General features: G+C 40.5%; 1 protein-coding gene across 4 annotated transcripts in view; it reads right to left on the bottom strand.

Annotated features, from left to right (window-relative positions):
• Window positions 1-5967: 5967 nt before the first annotated feature.
• DNAJB4 (DnaJ heat shock protein family (Hsp40) member B4) overlaps window positions 5968-20522 on the bottom strand; it is a 49155-nt gene continuing 34600 nt past the window's right edge. The window contains exons 1-4 of one of the 4 annotated variants that reach the window (XM_014576778.3): window positions 18760-18790; window positions 17601-17889; window positions 10876-11450; window positions 5968-7926 (exon numbers count right to left, since the gene is read on the bottom strand). In XM_014576778.3, coding sequence (XP_014432264.1) covers window positions 7693-7926; window positions 10876-11450; window positions 17601-17811 — 1020 coding nt within the window. In that variant the 5' untranslated portion in view covers window positions 17812-17889; window positions 18760-18790 and the 3' untranslated portion in view covers window positions 5968-7692. Of the gene's footprint in view, window positions 7927-10875; window positions 11451-17600; window positions 17890-18759; window positions 18791-20522 lie in introns of those variants that run through there. The other 3 variants (XM_006129591.4, XM_006129592.4, XM_025187993.2) reach the window with 3 other exon arrangements.

Here is a 20522-nt window from a genome sequence, read left to right as displayed (position 1 = left end):
CAAAAGCCACTTCTGCAAAAATGGTGGCTCATAGGGTATGCAAATGAGGTGTGGCGATATTCATTGCCGTGCCTCATTTGCATATCTTTTTGCGCAACAATGCGCAGTGTAGACGTAGCCCCAGTGTATATTTTCAGAGAACTATCTGCAGCGACTTGAAGATCTCGAGTGACTAAAGATCTCTTGAGTGACTAAAATGACACATTTTATATGTATTGTTTAAACACAATAATTCTAATATTTTTAAATATCACATAATTTTAACAATACTATCACAGGTGAGCCAGTCTTAATTCAGCTATATATTTGTCAGCATTCAATTTAGGCATAGATGCATTGGCATGTACTGGCACCAGGTATGCCAATATCAACCTCTACAACTCCTTACAAGGAAATAAGCATGTAGGGGCCAATTTGTCCCTGAGGGTATGTCTACACAGCAAAGTTATTTCAGAATAATGGCCGTTATTCCAAAATAATTATATGAGCATCTACACAGCAATAGTTTTATTTTGAAATAGTTTAGAAAGAACAGGTGGCTTATTTCAAAATCTGTAAACTTCATTCTACGAGGAATAACGCATCTTTTGAAATAGTTATTTTGAAATAGGGGCTATGTAGACAGGGTAGCTGCAGTTATTTCGCATAGGGGGCCTCCAGCTCTTCTCAAGGTGCCATGCTGGCTGCTCTGCCCACACTCAACCAAACTCTATATCTCCCCCCCCCTTCCCCTTGAGCCCTTAAAACTGAAAAGGCTTGTGGCAATCAGGAGGCTCTGACAGCCACTGCCTCAGAACTTGGCAAATGAGTGACTGTTGCTCCCACACAGCCCTCCACTGTGCCCAGGGAGCAGACAGACACCTCCTAGGAGCCTGCCAGGGGCTGAAAGAAGCATGAGCTTTCCTGGTCTGGCACAGAAATCCTGGACTTCATTGAGGTCTGGGGCAAGGAGGCAAACCTCCAGGATCTCGATACCAGACTCAGGAATGCAAATGTCTATGGCCGCATGGCCAAGAGCCTGTCCAGCAAAGGACATGTCCGCACACAGGATCAAGTGCAGATGAAGGTAAAAGAACTCTGCCAGGCATATGCCAGGGATGGTAGCTCCCACTCTGGGGCAGAACTCCACACCTTTCCCTACTATGAAGACCTGGACCACATCCTGGGGAGTAGGGTAGTTCCTTCACCTTCCCTTTCTCTGATTGTGGACTCTGGGCTCATGACACCTGTTGTCATCCTCACAGGGGAGAGAGACAAGGAGGACGAGCCGAATGAGGCCAGCACCATCACCCTCTTGACCCTCGCTGTGGATGTGTCCCAGGTGTCATCCGAGGCTGGGAAAGGAATGTCATGTAAGTGCCATCACATTCCCTTCACTCAGCGGATGGAGATGGTGGGCAAGTGAGGGAAGGGGCAGATAAGAGTGCCGCAGGGCCCCCCTTTTGACATGGCGCATGCGCCGTGGCGCATGCGCGGGGCCTCGGGAAGCACGGGGCCCAGGGCAGTCGCCCCGCTCACCCTACCCTAAATCCGCCGCTGAGTGAGGGGTAGCTGGGTGCTCCTTGCTTTGCCCTTGCAGCCCAGGGCTTGTGTTGCAGCCTGTGCATTTGGCAGCATGCGCCATGCCCCTCCTGGCCACACAGCCCTAGGAGGCTGCCACAGAGGACCCTTGTGCTATTGGCCACAGGATGTCTGGAGAGGCCTGCCATACTCATGACCCAAGGATGGGACACCCTCCCTCCACAAGCCACCTCGAGAAGGAGGCTGGGGACATTGATACACATACTCAGCAGTCCTACACCCAGCACTAATGAGCTTAGTAAGAAGAATCGATGGGCAGTAGTGAGCAGGTTTGACCCACAGGTCCTGTTCATTGTAATCAGAAATAAAACACCCTTCACACCGGCTACAGACCATGGACCTCCTGCCTGATACTGTAGGTGGCATATGGGTGAAGTATAAGTGAACTACACTTATATATTGTAATATAATAAATCTAATTGCTTTTCGGTATCCTAATTGTTTTCAAAATTCATAGTATTTAAGGTTTAAATTGTATAGCAATTGTTTTTAAGGCTTGTAAAACAAACTATATTAACTGTTTAAAGCTTGCAATAAATAAGAAGGTGGTTAAGGCTCTCTGGAGCGTTCTGGTTTCCCTCGGATCTCAAATAAATAGAACCACACAACAAATATGCAACCAGAATATGCACCGAAGACAGAAGTGAATGAAATTAATTCCTGTCACAAGTGTGTACAGACAAATATGGTGGTAAAAGGTGAGAGAAAGGCAATGGAGAAACCTTGAAAATACTAGAGGAGCAAAAAAAGCCACAACAACAAAAAGAGAGGTGGTTGTATTAAAGCTGTGTCACAGGCAGAGGGAAGAATGCCAATATGAAGGGAAAGAGTACATCTAGTATCAAGGGAGCAATTCTCTACTCCTGCAAAAGGATATCAGGTTGCTGCTCTGGAACACAGATGCAAGTGGCTAATATTAACAGTATGTTTACACTGCAATTAAAAATGCCTGGCTAGCCCATACCAGTTGATACAGGCTCATGAAGCTAGGGCTGCACCCCAGCATCTTGTACCCTAATACTCATCTCTGGCCCCACCCTAAAGTCCAGAGCCTGTACCCACTCCTGCACTCCAGCTCTCAGCCCTTCTCCTCCCCAAGCTCCTAATCCACAGCCTGTACCCAAGCTAGAACCCTCACACTCTTGCATCCTAGCCCTCTGCCCAAGACCTGAGCTGCAAGGCAATTTAATTGTGATATAGACATTTGGCCTTCTGCTGGTACTAAGGCTCTAGGACACTGAGAGATGGGAAGTTCTTAGAGTTTGGGCTGAAGCCCAAGCTGGAACTTCTACGCTGCAATTAAAAAGCCTCACAGCCCCAGCACCATGAGCCTGAGTCAACTGGCATAAACCAGTCACAGGAGAGGAAACATACCTTAAGGCCTAGGGGTATTATTGAAGTCTTTCAAAGCTCTTAGTTATCCATATGGCTGTTAATGTCATTATTTAATAGTGAAGTATCAGAGAATTTTAATTCTTTTTTTTTAAAATTACAAAATTAAGCCATTCGTATACAAGCAAATATGATTAAACCAGTGGGTTTTGAATATATCACTGTGAAGTGGCCTAGAGATGGAGATGGGAAAGCAGAAAGGCACTTAGGTTTTCAATAGTTACAAGTATTTAAGTTTAGGTCTTCATTTCTATAGATTATATTATATGCTATTAATTGCAGTTAACTCATATGGTTAACTAAAAAAAATCATGATAATTGTGATTAATTGCACTTTTAATCACACTTAAACATAGTACCAATTGAAATTTACTAAATATTTTTGGATATTTTTCTAGATTTTTCAAATATATTAATTTCATATACAACACAGAATACAAAGTGTTCACTGCACACTTATTTTGACTGAAAATATTTGTAATACAAATATAAAGATATTATTTTTTAGTTTACATTATACAAAATACTGTAGTGCAATCTACTGCTGTAAAAGTGCAACTCACAAACATAGAATTTTTTTGCTATGTAACTTCACTCAAAAAAACCACACAAAAAAGTCAGATGATGACCCGGCACATGCTATTCCTTTTAAGAATACTTTCTCTGCAGATTGGACAAAACACAAACAAAGCATCAATGTGAGATTTCTAAAGATAGCTACAGCACTCAACCTAAAGTTTAAGAATTTGAAATGCCCTCCAAAATCTGAGGGGGAGGAGGTATGACACATGCTTTCAGAAGTCTGAAAGCGCAACACTCCAATGTGGAAGCTATAAAACCTGAACCACCAAAAAAGAAAACCAACTTTCTGCTGGTGGCATTTGATTCAGATGATGAAAAAGAACAGTCAGTCCACACTACAGGATGAAGCTCTAAAATCTGGGACTCTCTTGTCCAAGATATTGCTGAATCAAAGAGCCCCAGCTGGCCAAAAGTGCAGCCTGGGCTGGGCTGGCAATGGAGAGCACAGCCCCAGGTGGGTCTGATAGCAGCAGGGCTGGCAGCTAGGAACACAGTCCCAGCTGGTGCTGTGGGGGGTGCAACCCTAGTCAGTGCTGGTGCAGTGTAGGGGCAGAGTGCAGTGGGGCAGGAGGTATGGAGTGCATTCCCAGCTGGGAGCAGAGCCCTACACCCAGGTAGGAAGCCTTAACCTCCCCTTGTCTGGCAAATTCTGTGGTTTGGGACCACTTAGGTCCTGAGGGTGCTGGACAAGAGAGGTTCAACCTATACTTTTGTTTTTTAATATAAAAAACTTTAGAGCCTAGAAGTTTGTTTACGTTTGCAGGAGATAATGATGCCAGCTTCCTGTTCATAGTGTCTCCCAAAAGTGAGAACAGGCTTGTGCATGGCACTGTTGTAACTAGCATCACAATTTATTTACATACCTAATGTGTTAATAATTCAAATATCCCTTCACTCTTCAACCAACATTCCAAAGGACATGCATCTATAGTGATGAATGGTTCTGATCAATAAAAATCCGAGCAATGCAGGTTTTTTAGTACACAACTCTACATTTGTAAGTTCAACTTTCACGATAAAGAGATTGCACCACAATACCTGTATTAAGTGAAATACCATTTTTTACAATGGAAATATTTGTAATAAAAACATTAAGTGAGTACTATACACTTTGTATTCTGCATTGTAACAGAAATCAAGGTATTTGAAAAAGTAGAAAACATCAAATACAGCACTCTCAGGGGAAAACTGGTGCCACGCTTACCTCTCTATTCTCTGCCCCCATGTGCAGGCAGCCCCATGCTTAGCAACTTACACTCCACCCTCCTGGACCTTCCAGCATGCAGCAAATCAGGTGATTTGTTGTGTTCAAGCTCGGGGAAGAAGTGGAAGGAACAGGCATGGGGCACACTTGGGTAAGGAGGCAGGGAAGAGGTAGGGTAGAGTGGAACAGAGGTTGGGACCCAGCAGCTATGACCTGCTGCTGGTGGCTAGTATCCTGGGCGGCAACAAAGAGACCAGTGGCGAGGCCTGGGACCCTGGGCAGGGGGTTGGTGCTACTTCTTGTGCCTCTGGAACCTCCAGCACTCTGCACTGACCTCCCCAATTCAGAAATGTCTCTAGTTGGACATAGTCAGGTCAAGTGTTCAATGTAAGATGAGCACTTGGGCAGCCACACAGGAGACATTCAAATGTCAGCCAGCTGATTAGCAGAGTGCCCACAGCTGGCAGCATGGGCTTGGTGGTGCACATCCACACATGCCTCAGTGCACATCAACATTTATTCGCTATATGGATGGAAAGAATTAGAGGGATCATTGGTCAGGGCGGGAGAGTGCTGATCTACAGTGGTTCAATCTGTATTCGATACAAAGTGTCTAATTCATTTTTAATATTGTTGAACTCATCTCTTCACTGACAGCAGTGGCAATGTGTTCCACTCCCTCCTAGAGACAACTATAAAATGTTTCAGAATTATTTGGCAGCTTTTTCTGTACTTCAAGTTTTACACCACATTCAGAAATGGTGAAATAAAATAATTTATTTTTCTGAACTGTGTATATATATACACACACATACACCATGAGTAATTACTATGGAGTTCTGCCAATTCAGCCCTGCTACTCTTCCCTGAAGTTGGATATTGGAAAATATCTGCAGTTATTTTAACTATTATCATGGGTGTCCAGTAGCTGAGGCAGAGGAAGGCAGTGCCTTCCCAAACTGCTAGGCCTGGCTCCGCCCACAGTCCACCCCCAGAACACATGCTGTAGGCCATCGGGGGGAGGGAGGCGGGGGGGGGGAAGAGGAGGAGCGGAGTGTTGCTGCCTTCAGCACTCCTCCCCGTGCTCAAGGGGTAGGAAGGCGGGAGCTGTGCGGCCTCCCCCCTCCAAAACTCTGTTCCCAAAACTTGGTTTAGAATATTGAGCCTCATTTGTACTTCAGAGTTTGACATGTGGTTATAGCAAAAAATAAAAGTTAAAAACAAGTTTATTAAAAAACACATGAGAAATGCCATACAGAACATTCTGAAATTGGAAATCTTTTAAATGCATTAACACAATATACAAGGATAACAAGCATAAGCAGTTGGTAGCCATTCCTTTTAAAGCTTCCCCCCACCCACTCTGTAGTAATCACTCTAGCTACTCTTCAGGTTCCCTGTTTGTTTAGGACCACAAGTGAGTGAGCATGATTTACATGATCATACATGTGAACTGTATGAAAAAGAAATAGTAGTTAAAAGTTTGACCATATCTTCAAGGAATGTGTTCCTTTGAAAAACTGAAGTGAGATTTTTTTCCTGTGCTAGGATTCATTTAAAAAAAGGCTAACTAAATTAACCCCAGCTCTTATATAGTCCACCTATAGACAATCATTTATATGATGCTGCTAAATTACCCAGAGTAGGTAACCAGTAGATTTCTTCAGGTAAAAGAATGACCACAAATAAGAGTAATATTTTCTTCTTATAAAGAAAAATAAATCTTCCCTTAAAGCACCGTGGCATGTTTTTAAACCTCTGTTATGAAAGTAAGTCTGCAAGACAATTATATCACCAAAACCAAACTGTAACTAAGGGAACCAGCCCTATAACAAGTTATAATACTAGACTCAGTTACTGAGATCTCTCTCCTTTCCCTACTCATGTTTCTATTCACAAAGGACCTTATTCAAGCTCACTGAATTGATGGAAATACTTTTATAGGCATAAATGAGCTATGGATGAGGCTCTAAAAGTTTCCTCAGAATCCTTTAGCTAGGAGCTGGACTTTGTACGTTCTCCCTTGTTTATGGAAAGGATAGAAGGTTCAGTGCTTGAACATCTACAAACGTCCTGAGATCTGCATGATCTTGAAATGTGTATGTAAGCCCAGTGCCTTCATTTACACTGTTCTATGGACAGCCTTCCACAAAATGACAGCACAGCTCCTTCTGGAGCCAAGATAGGATGTTTTCCTGCCAATGGTTGGAGCAAAATCCAACCCTAGGGAGTGGATGATAGCGCAAAATTAGTAGAATTCCCCAAGTGGATTTCTGAAGGGAGCATGTCACAGGGGAGCTGCACCTGTACTACTTTCCCCATAGCCTTAAAGCTTCAGTACATTCCCTACAAAAAACTGGAGCAGCTGGGAAAAGGCTCATTATCCTCTGGGGGTCAGAAGCTCTATAAACATTTAGCTAGCATTTGTTTGTGAAATGGAAGCTAGTGTGTGGGACTTCATATCTAAATGGTGGCAGTTAAAGCTTTAGTCTCTTTAAATATCTGTGGGTAATACATGAGCATATTTCTACTATCAGCTCTGATTTCTAATATTAGTGGGTATTATCACAGATAACTTAGAGATAGATGAAAAAGTACTTGGATGAGCAAGTACTTTATTAGAAATATGTGCAGAATTACAAAATGATTACATTTTACATGTAAGCAAAATACTGAATAAACTCTCTGATTAGGAAGATCTAAAATAAGATAGAGTGAGTGGTTTTCTCTGTATGTTTTACTGCAAGAGTCATCTGCGTGTCTTCTATGCAACAACTATCTTCTCATGTAGCTTTACAGTATTTCCACACTCCACCCAGAAAAGAAAATGAATATTCCATGAATTTATATAGATTGCACTTTTACAGCATGAACTTGTCAGTCTTCTGCATTTTCAGTGTCCTGCTGAAACAGTGTTAATACAATCCATTCCTTTATGAAACAGGAAGATTTCTCCTAAGCACTTCTTTTGATGCTGGAGGTATATTGTCTGGGAAATTTACTTCAAATTCTATAATTAAATCACCACGTTGGTCAGGATTTTTGGGAAATGGCAACCCATATCCTATAATTCTCCTCCTCATCCCAGGCTTTACAACCTCATTTATTGTCATAGGTATGGTTCTTCCTTCTATCGTTGGCACGGTGATCGAGCTGCCACATAAAGCCTAAAACAAATAGTTCATATCATTAGAAAAAGAGACAATCATCCATCCAAAGCTTATGTGTACTGGAATCTGAATTTTCAGATTCAAGGATTAGAGACTATTGATATTGTGACTACATGTAATATTTTGCAAAACTGAAGAGAACTGTCAAAACTGGCAAATAATAAACTTATGTTTCTCCCTTGAAAAGGGGAAACTTGCTTTATTACCAATGTATCTTCAACATCAAAATAGTTTCAGTGCCCTAGAATGATATCTGGAGCAGTCATGAAAGGGTTTACTTCCTGGTGTCCTACCTTATTCATCAATAGATAACATAATACAGCCGCTCCCCGAGTTATGAACAAGTTACGGACCAACACTTGGTCCGTAACTCGAAGTGTTCATCACTCGGATCCCATAGAGAGTTACATGGCAACCGCACTGTTCGTAAGCGTGGATCGCCGTTCGTAACTCGGATCCGCATTTACGACCGCTTTGGTCGTAAGTGCGGATGGTCGTAAGTGGAGGGTAAGTACAAACAGAACAAATACACTCAGTACTCTCATTGTCTTCTACTCAGGAATTTCTACTAAACAAGTAGTATCTCAGCTGTCTAGAAATTCAGAGTCCTTGCTCTGCTGTGCTTAGGTTACACAGACTATACATTTACTTTAAGACTCTTGCAACACTTGTTTCACTAAATTTGCTTTTAAAAATTATTTTAGAGGTAGTATCTAACATTCATTTTTGGAAGGAGTTATTTGTTGAGGTTCCAAAACAGTTTTCAAGTGTGAATTGAATTAAATAGTAGTTTTGGCCAAGGAAAAATCCCCGCAATGTGAAATGTTTCATTTTGACCTTTTCATTTAGAAATGGCACTCTGAATTCAAAATTTAGCGGATGGATGGATGATGGAGGGAGGGAGGGAGGGGAAGAAACAAAGAAACAAACAAAGAAACAAACAAAGAAAACCGGGGAGGTGGTGTTGGAAAACCATCTGAAATGGTTGACTCAAACATTTTGTTTTGAATTGACCAAAACGTTTTGGTCAATTCAAAATGAAATTTTTGAAAAAAAAAAATTGGTTTAAATCACATTTTTAATTTTATTTTCCCTCAAATTTTTTTATTCTATTTTTCCTCCTGGATTTTTTTAATTTAATCTCTTTCGCCCCCTCCCCCCCAAAAATTGCTCAATTCTACTATCAGTCTTGATAGTATCCTTTCACATACACATCTGTGATGTTTAAAATAAAGCAAATGCTAACACACACACACACACACACCAAGGATTTACTTTCACTATATCAAGATATAATTTCTTGGCAAAAAAAACCAAGAACAAAAAAGCACTTTGCTTTTTTTTTTTAAAACAGAAATTCTCACTACTTTCCTATTTTATTTAAGTACTTACACATTTTCATAGGACTTCTGCAAGAATTGCTTTTGTTTTCCAACTATACCATGTACTTAATCTGTGCTGACAAAACTCAGTGTTATCTGGATGCAGTGGCAGAATTATTGTATTTTTAAAGAAACCACATTACCCATTCTGTCATTACATACTAATTTTCCTCTTGTATTATGTGGTTTATTTAATGAAAAAATAATTAACAAGGGTTTTATTCCTTTTTTAAAATTGTAGAATATAGGCAGACTTTCTTTACGTGTCCTCTGCACATCACTTGAGATTAATTTATTTTAACTATTCTTTAATACTACATTTAAAAAATAAAGATCTGAATAATTGTGTGGAGTATCAATTCCTTTAACTGTCTTCAAACACCAAAGAAAAAAAAATACTGCAATCCCTTATTTTTGCTTCTGAAAACAAAACTGCTTTGGTCTTTGAAGTACATTTAAAATAATGTTATGAATACATTTTTATCATCACATATAACTTCCATTATCCCTGTTCGCAATTTATCCTCATGAAATCCATCTCTATGTATCCTAAAAGCACACTGAAATGTGTGACATGAGACATTTTGCATGTTCACAACATTAAACTTACCATAAAGTTGCGAGTATAGTGCGCACTTTTTTTACATCCCCTTTTTTTTTAAATGTCAAAGTCACGGTGCGCATTATCCATAGGAGGTTTTTTTTAAAAAATATTTTAAAAACTCACCCTCGGCAGGCACCAGCTGGGCGGGGGGTGGCCAGGCATGGGCTGGATTGGGGGGGCCGGCAAGCACGAGATCGGTGTGCGGACAGCTGGGCGGAGGAAGCTCTCCCGCCCCTCCGGGCAGGTGCCAACTCAGCATGCGTGAGCTCGGCAGGGCAAGGGGACCCTGTGGCAGGCATGAGCTCAGTGCATGCAAGCTCAGCTGGGCGGGGGACCCCATAGCAGGCGTGAGCTCAGCTGGTCAGGGGCCCGGCGGCAGGCACGAGCCCCTTCCTTCCTATGCATACCTTAAAATCTCGACTATAATGGGGGTGCACATTACAGATACGAGTTTATTTTATTCAAGGATTTTGACCTTTCAAAGGCAGATGCGCATTATACATAGGTGTGCATTATACTCGAGATTTTATGGTAATTGGTGAGCTGTGAAAATATTCTAGATGAGTTCTGCACCAGAAATGATAAGGATGGTATATCATAGAAGGCGTCCATTACAAAGGATGCATTCATTATTATTCCAACACAATGTTCATTTACATACAGAAAGCTATTGTAATTAGTGTTAAAAAAAATTGCAAATATACTCTACTTTCCTTTCCCTGAGATTATCCTGTATGTTACCAAAGACAAAACTTAGGCTATGATGCAGAACCCAATAAAAAGCAATGACTCTGGAACAGATACCTATGCACTATATTCAATTTGATTAAACTGTATTCGAGAACAGGAATACTGAACTATGATAACTACTACAGATTTGTTTTCAGCAGGGTACCCACAATACCATAAGACAATTTGTTTTTATATTTCAGTTATACCATCGACTAATGAGAAACTTACCTCCCGCAAACTGATTTTAACAGGATAGATAATATTTGAACCATCTCTCTTGAAGAGAGAGTGACTTTTGTCTTTAATGACAAAAACAATATCGGCTGGGATAGTGTTGTGTGTTTCATCACCTTCTTTTGGGAAAGTTATTTTGGTGCCTTCTTTCCACCCTCTCTTGATCTCAATAGTGAGGATTTTGTCCTCGGTTCGGATACTTCTACCATCTGGGTTCAGCCTTTTTCGGGAAATTCTCATTCTTTTGGTGCAGCCATGATAGATCTCTTCCAATGATACTTTAAGTTCATGGATAATTGGGGGATCTTGTTTACGACGAAGCTGGCTACCAACTGTATTCCTCTCTCTTGGAAATCCATTCATGCTAAAACTAGTGAAGGATCCAAAAGGATCTCCATCCACTTCCATGTCTTCAGTGTCTCTACTTCCAGGCATTCTTCTTCCAAAGAAGATCTCAAAAGGATTTGTGCCACCAAAAAATGCTGCAAACGTGGCATGTGGGTCACCATGGAAAGAGTATCGAAAGGTGCCACCCTGTCCATCAGGTCCGCCCGCTCCTCCTTTCAACCCTAATTGGGGGGACACAGAAAAGGTCAGGAAAGTCCATACTAGTTTTCAATTCTAGCTCTTATTAGCAACATGAAGAGTAAAATACAGTTTTGAGCCATGAACAAATACTGAAAAGACTTTGAGTAGCTTAACAATTGCACAAAGATAGAACAGTTGGCAGATATTTGAAGGGCTCCTCTTTAAAGAGGCCTCCCACTACTTGTCAGTGGACTGTAGAGTAGCAACTAATCATCATGCAACCTGGAGCAAAGTAATGAAACCTGAAGCAGTGTAATTTTTTTTCCACTAAGGATCTGCTCAATGGGACTAGGGTAAGCCCTTCGAAGCCTTTCATAAGCCTTCGAAGCCTTTCATAAGTATGAAATATTATATGTTAAGCTTCTGATATGTTCCCGAGATCAATGGATTGAACAAGGTTTAAGTCAGACAGAGCGAGTCAAATTCCGTGCTATTTTAGGAAATTATCATAAATCAACAGTCATCCTTAGAGCACATTAGTATGAATGGATAAAACATGTTCTCTTCCATTGTTTTGGAAACAGGACTTCACCATGTCTGAGACAATGGAAAGACTGTTTTGCTTGGTTTCTTGGGGGGGGGGGGGGGGGGGGGAGGGGCAGGGAAGGGAAGGGAAGCATATAATCTGGGAGTGGAGATGAAGAAAAAGTTTAAAGGACTGCAGCACACCAGAAAAGTGGGACACTTTTCTGTTTATTAAAAACTATTTTCCATCATAGAAACACTGCATTAAAAATGTCCCCAAAAACTGTGTTACATTTGTACTGTGTGGCAAAGTTAATATGTAGAAACCTTGACTTTCAAAATTTGATGTATTTGGGTACTTGGTTCCTCAACTTTAATGCTGCATTAACCAGCTTTTTCAACAGTAAAAGAAAAATAGCTAAAAGGCAAGCTCCTTTATTAGTTATACATTTCCATTTGGGTTTATCACATACTCTAGACTAGTAGTTCTTAACCTTTCCAGACTACAACCACATGTTGCAAACAGAAAAAAATCTGATCCCCAGTTTGAGAACCCATGCTCTAGGTACATGATAAGAATTAGAGAGATTTTAAGAGATAAAGATTTGCTATCTCTAACCACTAATCTCATGCTAGGACTCTTTCAGTAAAAATTCACACTTGACACTTCTCTTCAAAGGCCATCCAAGGTTTTACTCCCTCACAAAAAAAAAAAACCACGCACACACACAGCCACACATCATCCTCTGTAGGAGCTCTTGAGATCTTCCTTCTACTTCCACCAGGTGGTAGTTTCTCATACTCTGCTTACATTCACCAAAATCCCTAGCAGCAACCCAGTTACCTACCTCTACTCTGACTCCAGACAATATTCCTCTCAACAACCACCAGTCTCCCCTTCCTAGAAGGTTCCTTCTTCTTACCTTGACCCCCGAATTTCTCCTCAGACCTTCCTTAAGAGGTTTTAAGGCCAAAGAAAGCCTTCAGTTCTAAATACTGTTAAAATGTTTCAACACTTAATCCTACAAGGCAACTTAGTGGTTAAGGTTGCACGATAAGCAACCACTTTTCTTCTCAGGCCCTTAAGCAGTTATGGATTCAATCTTATGCTACAGCAGTACACTATGCATCCTACTTTCTATTCCATGTTAGGGATGTAATAATGTAGTCAATTAACCAATAAGCAAGAGTGGATATACATGCATTTCTCCCCTCACCCCCACCAGTAAATTTTTTAGCAGGCAGGCCAGCAGCCCAGCTCAATGTTGGCTCATGCTGGGTCCAGAACCTACCCCCACTGTGGCTCTGAATGTAAAGTATATTAGGGGCCAAGTGGGCAGGCAGGCCAGCTGAGTTCCGGCTCGCGCTGAGTCTGGGAGCTCAGCCTGCCCATCTCTGGACAGGGGCTGCTGCCACCCCACACTGTTGCCTCTGTATCAGAGGCAGCAGCGCTCGGTGACAGGCAGCTAGCCTGTGAGGGGTGCTGGTTTTTAAACCGGCTTCCCTCATGGACCAGCTCCCACCTGGTGCAGAGTGGCAGGGGTCTCCTCGAGAGTGGGGCCAGAGTGCACTGGCCACACCCTGGTGACTATAGAATAGCCGAGTAACCAATAAAAATTAATGAGGTTAATCGACTATTCAATTAACCGATTTTTAACATCCCTTTTCCATGTCAGAGATGGATTTTTCTTTTTTAAAAAAGCTGAATTCAAAGTATTCATAAAAGACAAATTTTGATGCTAGCTTCTCAGCTGCAGATGATTAGCATTTAGTGCAGTTTAAATGGAGTAGTGAGACACAAATAAGCCAATTTCTTGACATGTCTTTGGGAGACCACAGTGTATTAGGTATATGAATGCTTTATGGGCCGGGGACTGAATGCACTCTAAAGTGGGGAGGGTTACCACAGTTCTTCCAGGAAACAAAAACTGTAGGTGATGTTTAAGACAATCACTCAGGTTATGAACACCTCCAGAGAAGTACCACCTTCTGCTGAGGCTCATGTGGTCTGGTTCAAACTAGATTCTTCAGAGACTAAGAGACAAAGAAAAGACTCTTGGATAAATAACCTCAGCTGAAACTGATGCAGGGTCATTGTTCTGGTTCCTACTGCAAAGACTGATAGAATCTTGTAACAAGAGAAGAACACACACAATTGTGGAGTTTGAAGGACTAATGCCTAGAAAAGCCCTGTGCTGGAACTGGTATGATTGGTATGATTTTTAGCACGTGTATAGGTTTTTATGTTTTCTCTAATGCTTCTACCTTAAGAATAATTGTGCTTGCCTGGAGAAAGCTGTGGGGTAACTTGTACCTGCAGGCCAAACACTGGTCACAGCCTTTGGAGAAAAAGCAAAGCACAGGCTTCGGCCTTCTAGGTAGATTGACTTGCTGGGAGTATCAGCATAGATATGGGAGAGGTACAACTCGCACTTCCTTCTGATTGAGGCCTGGGTCGTTGCCCAGTAGACATGATAGCTGAGAGTGAAATCTTTAAGGACCAAGAAAGTACAAGTTACCCTAAAACTATGACAAAGTGCAAAAGTGGCCTTTGAATCCTCTTGATCCTGGGCCCATGTCAGATTCCTGGCACAACATAGACCAGGCTCAAAGGATGTTAGAGTGTTAGCAGGAGATCAATATGATAGCCAAGTATCAGCTGGGTATAAGGGAACTCAGTTACTCCTGCTATACTGGCATTAGGGAAAACGCTAACATAGGAGTCCTCCAGCCATAATGGGGTGATCCTCCCATGTAATGTTGGCTTTAGGGGCACTTTCTACCAATGGCACAATACACAATATGACCTAGAACACAGACCTTATCATTTACTATTTCCAGATTCAAAAATCCTGAATTGATCTACAAGAATGTATTGCTTTTCTTTCTCTAAAAAAGATTCTAGACAAGTGTCCAGCTTTAACAAAATCATTTAATCCAGACATGAGGAATGGATTTTTCATATTAGTTTAATTCCATGATGACTGAACTGATTTTACTCAAAATTAAAAGAGCCAAACAAATAAAAATCACATTTGGATTAAAGCAAACATAAAGGCTACGTCTACACTGGCCCCTTTTCCGAAAGGGGCATGCTAATTTTAAACTTCGGAATAGGGAAATCCGCGGGGGATTTAAATATCCCCCGCAGGGTTTAAATAAAAATGTCCGCCGCTTTTTTCCGGCTTGTAGAAAAGCCGGAAAAGAGCGTCTACACTGGCCCCAATCCTCCGGAAAAAAGCCCTTTTCCGGAGGATCTCTTATTCCTACTTCAAAGCGAGTGCGAGTTGTACCTCTCCCATAAGAGATCCTCCGGAAAAGGGCTTTTTTCCGGAGGATCGGGGCCAGTGTAGACGCTCTTTTCTGGCTTTTCTACAAGCCGGAAAAAAGCGGCGGACATTTTTATTTAAATGCCGCGGGGGATATTTAAATCCCCCGCGGATTTCCCTATTACGACCTTTAAAATTAGCATGCCCCTTTCGGAAAAGGGGCCAGTGTAGACGTAGCCAAAAAGTTTAAGCCTTAAGGCAATATTTTGATAAAGTTCTGAACAACTGCAAAGGGGGCATTAGAACGGAAATGGCATTTCAATCTTAACTCTAGTTTTGCTATGACAAATGCTATACTATACATTTTTCAAGTTTCTTTTTTAAAATGAAGTACTGTAAAATAGTAATGTCAAACAAATGCATGACAAACTGTCATGTGATTAGTGGAATGATACTTCCTAGAATAGATACTGAATAGTTTTTGCTGAAAGCACATCAGGTTCCATGGTTGTAAAACAATGTCAGAGCTTTATAACTACTGACTACATTCTGGACGACAATGACAGCATTGAAGCAGCCACTCAGGCGTCAAGGGATATTTCCACTCATAGTTGCAGGAACTTGTCAATACTTTTGTAATATTATGCTTAAAATAAATGGAAGTACATACTTTGGAGCCTTTGCTTCAGGTATGCAATGCCACACTGCCAAAGGCTGCACTGTTTATATGCTTTGCCTTGGGCTCTTAGGAGAATCTGACTAAATGATATTTTTAGGAGGGGTCTAGGAGGTGCTATGCCTTTGGAATAGAATGAAAATTAATCTACAGTTTAGGTAATAAAGTGCTTGCATATGAGAAACAACAAGTATTAGGGCAAAAAGCATTAGGGCAAAAAGTAACGCTAAAGATTTGTATAGCTATTTAGGCATTACTGCACTTAGCATTGCAATACCTAATTAACTGAGGAACCCAACGCTCATTTCCAAGAGGGTTTTGGGCATTTAGGAGCCTAAATCTCATTGACAAAGTGTCTAAGCTCCCTTTGAAATGGAGAATTTTGGGATTACAATGCTGACTGCAGCAATGACTGAATACCTTTAAAAATCTAGACCTATTACCAAGGAAGAAGCATGAGCTCTTAGTTCCCAAAAAACAAAATCAGGTCTGATATTCAGAGACTCAGGAATAATATAAGGAAAAAAAGACTTGTGGTTCCAAAATTCTCTCGCTTCAGAAAGGAACAAGAGACCATGGAATTTGCCTCAGTTACAGATGTAAAAGGTTGCAAAGAAGCAATGAAGGGCCAGGTATCTCATGTAGCTCTTTACTTCTCATTTAGTGCTATTAAGTCAATGAGACTATTCATTGACTAGTGTACAACTCAGCTCAAGTGAAATTATCAAAATCTGGCCACAAATGAATGCCAATGTTTAAATCAGGGATGGGAACCTAAAGCCCAGGGGGTGGATTGTGGTCCCTGGCCTGCAAGGCTTAGGGCTTCCCCCAGCATTGAGGAGCCCGTGCTGGCACTCTAGCCGCCTCCCTCCTCCCCCCGGCAATCCCCAGCCCTGACTGATTTTTCTGACAGTCAGCAGCCCCTGACCCACAAAAGGTTCCCCACCCCTGGATTAAATGAACCTATCTAGTTTCTGTGGGCAGTGCTTAACTAGTTTAGAGTCTCAAATAGATATAAAAAGTAACTGTTGAATCCTAGAAATGCCAGAGGAACCATTGCAATTGATGATTAAAAAGGAAAAAAGCTTCCTGTTTCAATGACCATTTTAGGCTAAATGTAACATTTCTGGGGCCTCATTTCTTTGGCACATTATTACTGTTTACATTCAAACTAAAAAACTGTTCGGGTATTTCATGACATCAGCCAAATTCTTTCCTCTGGGCAAGAAGCGAAGGCCAACTAAGGACTGGACACCTGGACTACTGCTCTGTAGAGGGATTGTCCTGTCTTGTTTTGTACAAGCAGACTATCCTTTATGAAAAGTTTTAGAAAGAGAAACATTATTCAAAAAGGTACTCTGTCTCTAAGTAACATTTTGATAGCAGTCTCAAGAAGCATGGGGGCAAAAATAAACAAAGTGCATTCATCTATTTATGGATCAAATTTAATTTAAAAAGTTCTATTAGATGGATTTGGGATCTTTTAAAGAAAATTGAACTAAGCATAGTACTAAAAACTACACTATATACATGATTACATATTTTTGCTAACATATTGTAGTTATAGAAACTTGTATTGGTCTCTCTCAGAAAAATCACATTGTCCAAATCAGTACATGCCATGGATAAGCACAAACTTTCTTCCTGTCTTGTGGCATTCAACACAACTATGTGTCTATTTTAAGAGTATGGTATAAACACGGAGTAAGAGAAATACTTACCTTCTTCCCCAAATTGATCATAAATGTCTCTCTTTTTAGGATCACTTAGCACTTCATAAGCTTCTGCAACCTCTTTGAATTTTTCTTCTGCGTGTGGGGATTTGTTCTTATCTGGATGCCATTTAAGGGCTTGTTTTCTATAAGCCTTTTTTATTTCTTCTTCAGAAGCTCCTTTTTCAATTCCCAGAATTGAATAATAATCTTTTCCCATTCCGAGTGCTGTAAGAGGAATTTAGGTTTCCCTTAGTATGAAGTAGCCAATGTCCAGTGTCTGAGTAATGTAGTGATGCTGGAGGGGAAAAATAGCACAAATCAGCAAAGCTGTTGGTGCTCTGAGCAGTGGATAGACTGCTTACCCTTATTTGATTCCCTCCCTTGTTGTTCATTTATAGATAATGATACACACTGGTAGAGAGACAGCCCTCTCCAGAGCCCTCCCATTTATACGTGTCTCCGCTCTTTCTAGAACAGCAAATGCTACAGAACGTCACTTCCCAGACTGCTCACAGCCAAAACATTCTCTGCACAGCTGTTTCCTCTGCCTTCCAATTAACTGTTCAATTTCCATTCTTCTGAGTGATCAATAACTCTGTAACTCTAAGTCATTTATCTGAATTTATGCATGAAAAACCTAGCTAGCTGTCTCTTATAAAACTGCCTATGGAAAATGAGTTGGGAATTTCAATTCCTTATGTTGTGCATTGTAATCTATGTAGGTTCTTAAACCATGTAAGAATGCACAGCTGTTCAAGTGACAAACCACCAGCATAAACTGACACCTTTTGTGTGGGAACTAAAAGGGTATTTCAAATTCACGATAGATAAAATATGAAAGTTTACTATAGTCGGATTTCATTTCATTACAAATGCAAATTAATCAATCCCAGGATTCCAGACCGAGTCAATATAACCAAAAGCTACTTTGTCATACTTTATTGTGCTTACAACCTAACTGGCAACAATTTGATACTTTACTGGTTTAAAACATTAATGCAGGAATTGGCCACATTCCTTTCCATATATTATATTGTACAACATTAGCTGATACAAGTCTAAATACAATAATTAACAGACTTCTGAGAAGTAAACAAGTTAAAACTGTGATAGAGACCCAATCAATCAGTTCATATGATGATTTACATAATACAGTTATACTCACATTCAAGCTCTGGAGCCATGAGTGACTCTAACAAGTCTCCTGTGGCTCTTTGCTGCACAAGATATTACAGGATATTAATTAGTTAAATCACACAGTGTTTTAACTAATCTAAGTTAAGGATACTTCTACTTTGTTAACTAACTGGAACTGATAAAATAATAGTTGGCCAGTAGTTTTTGCTCTGAGAATTTATACATTATCTTTATTACGCACACAGGATGTGAAAGTGTAAGTGTACACGGTTAATCAATGGGCTTAGGCTCATTGGTTAGCCTTCATGGTTACACACACAGGCTCTCGGCTTAAAAGCCGCCTCCCAGCACACACTGATTCTTGGGGAGCCACTTGCTCCCTTGCTCTCCATATAATCACTGAAAATTTCAACGGTTACATGTTTACTCAATTAAATGTATTTTAACTTCCCTAGTACACATTAAATAACTCCCACTATGCCATTTAAATATGAATATATAGTACTATAGTAAATTAAACAATACAGTCAACAACTGTAGCTTTTTTTGGGTATTACTAATTATGTCAGTAATATTCAGATCTCAGTGTATCAAGTTATAGCCTAGAGGCCAGCATATTCAGATCTCATTTGGCTCTTAGCTGGGTATTAGGTCAAGAAGTTGTAACCATGTTGTCAAGTAAGTCTATAGATTTAAGAGTCAGTACTATAATTTTATGAAGAATATATTTAATAGTTGTTCTAGTGAAAGGAAAGGTCAGCTTTACTCATAGCTAAAATTCACATATGAAGGATAAAGACCTTTCTATACATTGTGTTTATGAATTGTTCCCCTTTCTACTTTATTACCTTCAGATGCCCCGTCCCTCTACTACAAATGTCATTACTGGACTGCTTTGTAGGGCCCTCAACAATACTTGTGGGGAACTTTCACACACGAATGCTTAACTTCAATATGGTAGCCATCAAAGGCTCAACTGGTGTAGGTCGAAACCTGCATTCTCCTTCACAGATCTTCTCAGACCTATCATTTCTGGCCAGAAAAAATGAAATATTTTTCTCCATGGGAAATAATTTTTCTGTGGTGCAACCAAAAACATTAACAGCATGGAAAACTCTCCGTTCCCTCACCTTTACAGTTTTTCAATGTTTACCATTAGAAAATAGAAAGAAAAGATAAATATTCCTCCCTGTCGCAGAGTTTTCAACATTATTTTTTCCAAATGAGGAAAGTCAAAGTATGACTGTGTGTTACTTTCTCTCATTGGTTTTGCTGCATCTCCACCCTGCCTTGGTTTTTTCCCTGTGAGGAAAAACCCCCAAAACCCTGAAGTGGCATGCAATTTCTCACACTTTTCAGGGTAGGAGCAGCAGGGAAATTTAAAAAAATTAGAATTGAAACATCTCATGGAGAAGTAAAAGAAATTATAACTGTTTTTAACATAAGAAATCATTTGATAAAACTCCATTTTTTACAAAGCTTTAATAAAAAAGTTTTGACCAACTCTGTTATGAACCTGGTCTAAGAACATCTGAGGACACTGCGAAACAAAACCACCAACCTCTTTGTCCCCCAGGACTAGCTTGCATCACTTGTACCAGCAACAGTTAATTGATCAGTCACAATGTTCAATTCCATCCACCCAGTTTATTGCCATCATCAGTCATCCTCTTTGCTGTATGAGAAGGAACTGCCATCAACCTCCTGAAGGAGAGAAAACTACTTATGGTCCATCCCTGTTTCCCCACCATGATCTTCTCCAAGTGCAACTTTCCAGACAATATCAGGCCT

Source organism: Pelodiscus sinensis, chromosome 9 (assembly GCF_049634645.1).
Source record: "Pelodiscus sinensis isolate JC-2024 chromosome 9, ASM4963464v1, whole genome shotgun sequence".
Taxonomy (NCBI): Eukaryota; Metazoa; Chordata; order Testudines; family Trionychidae; genus Pelodiscus; species Pelodiscus sinensis.
This window is presented reverse-complemented; position numbering and strand designations above follow the sequence as displayed.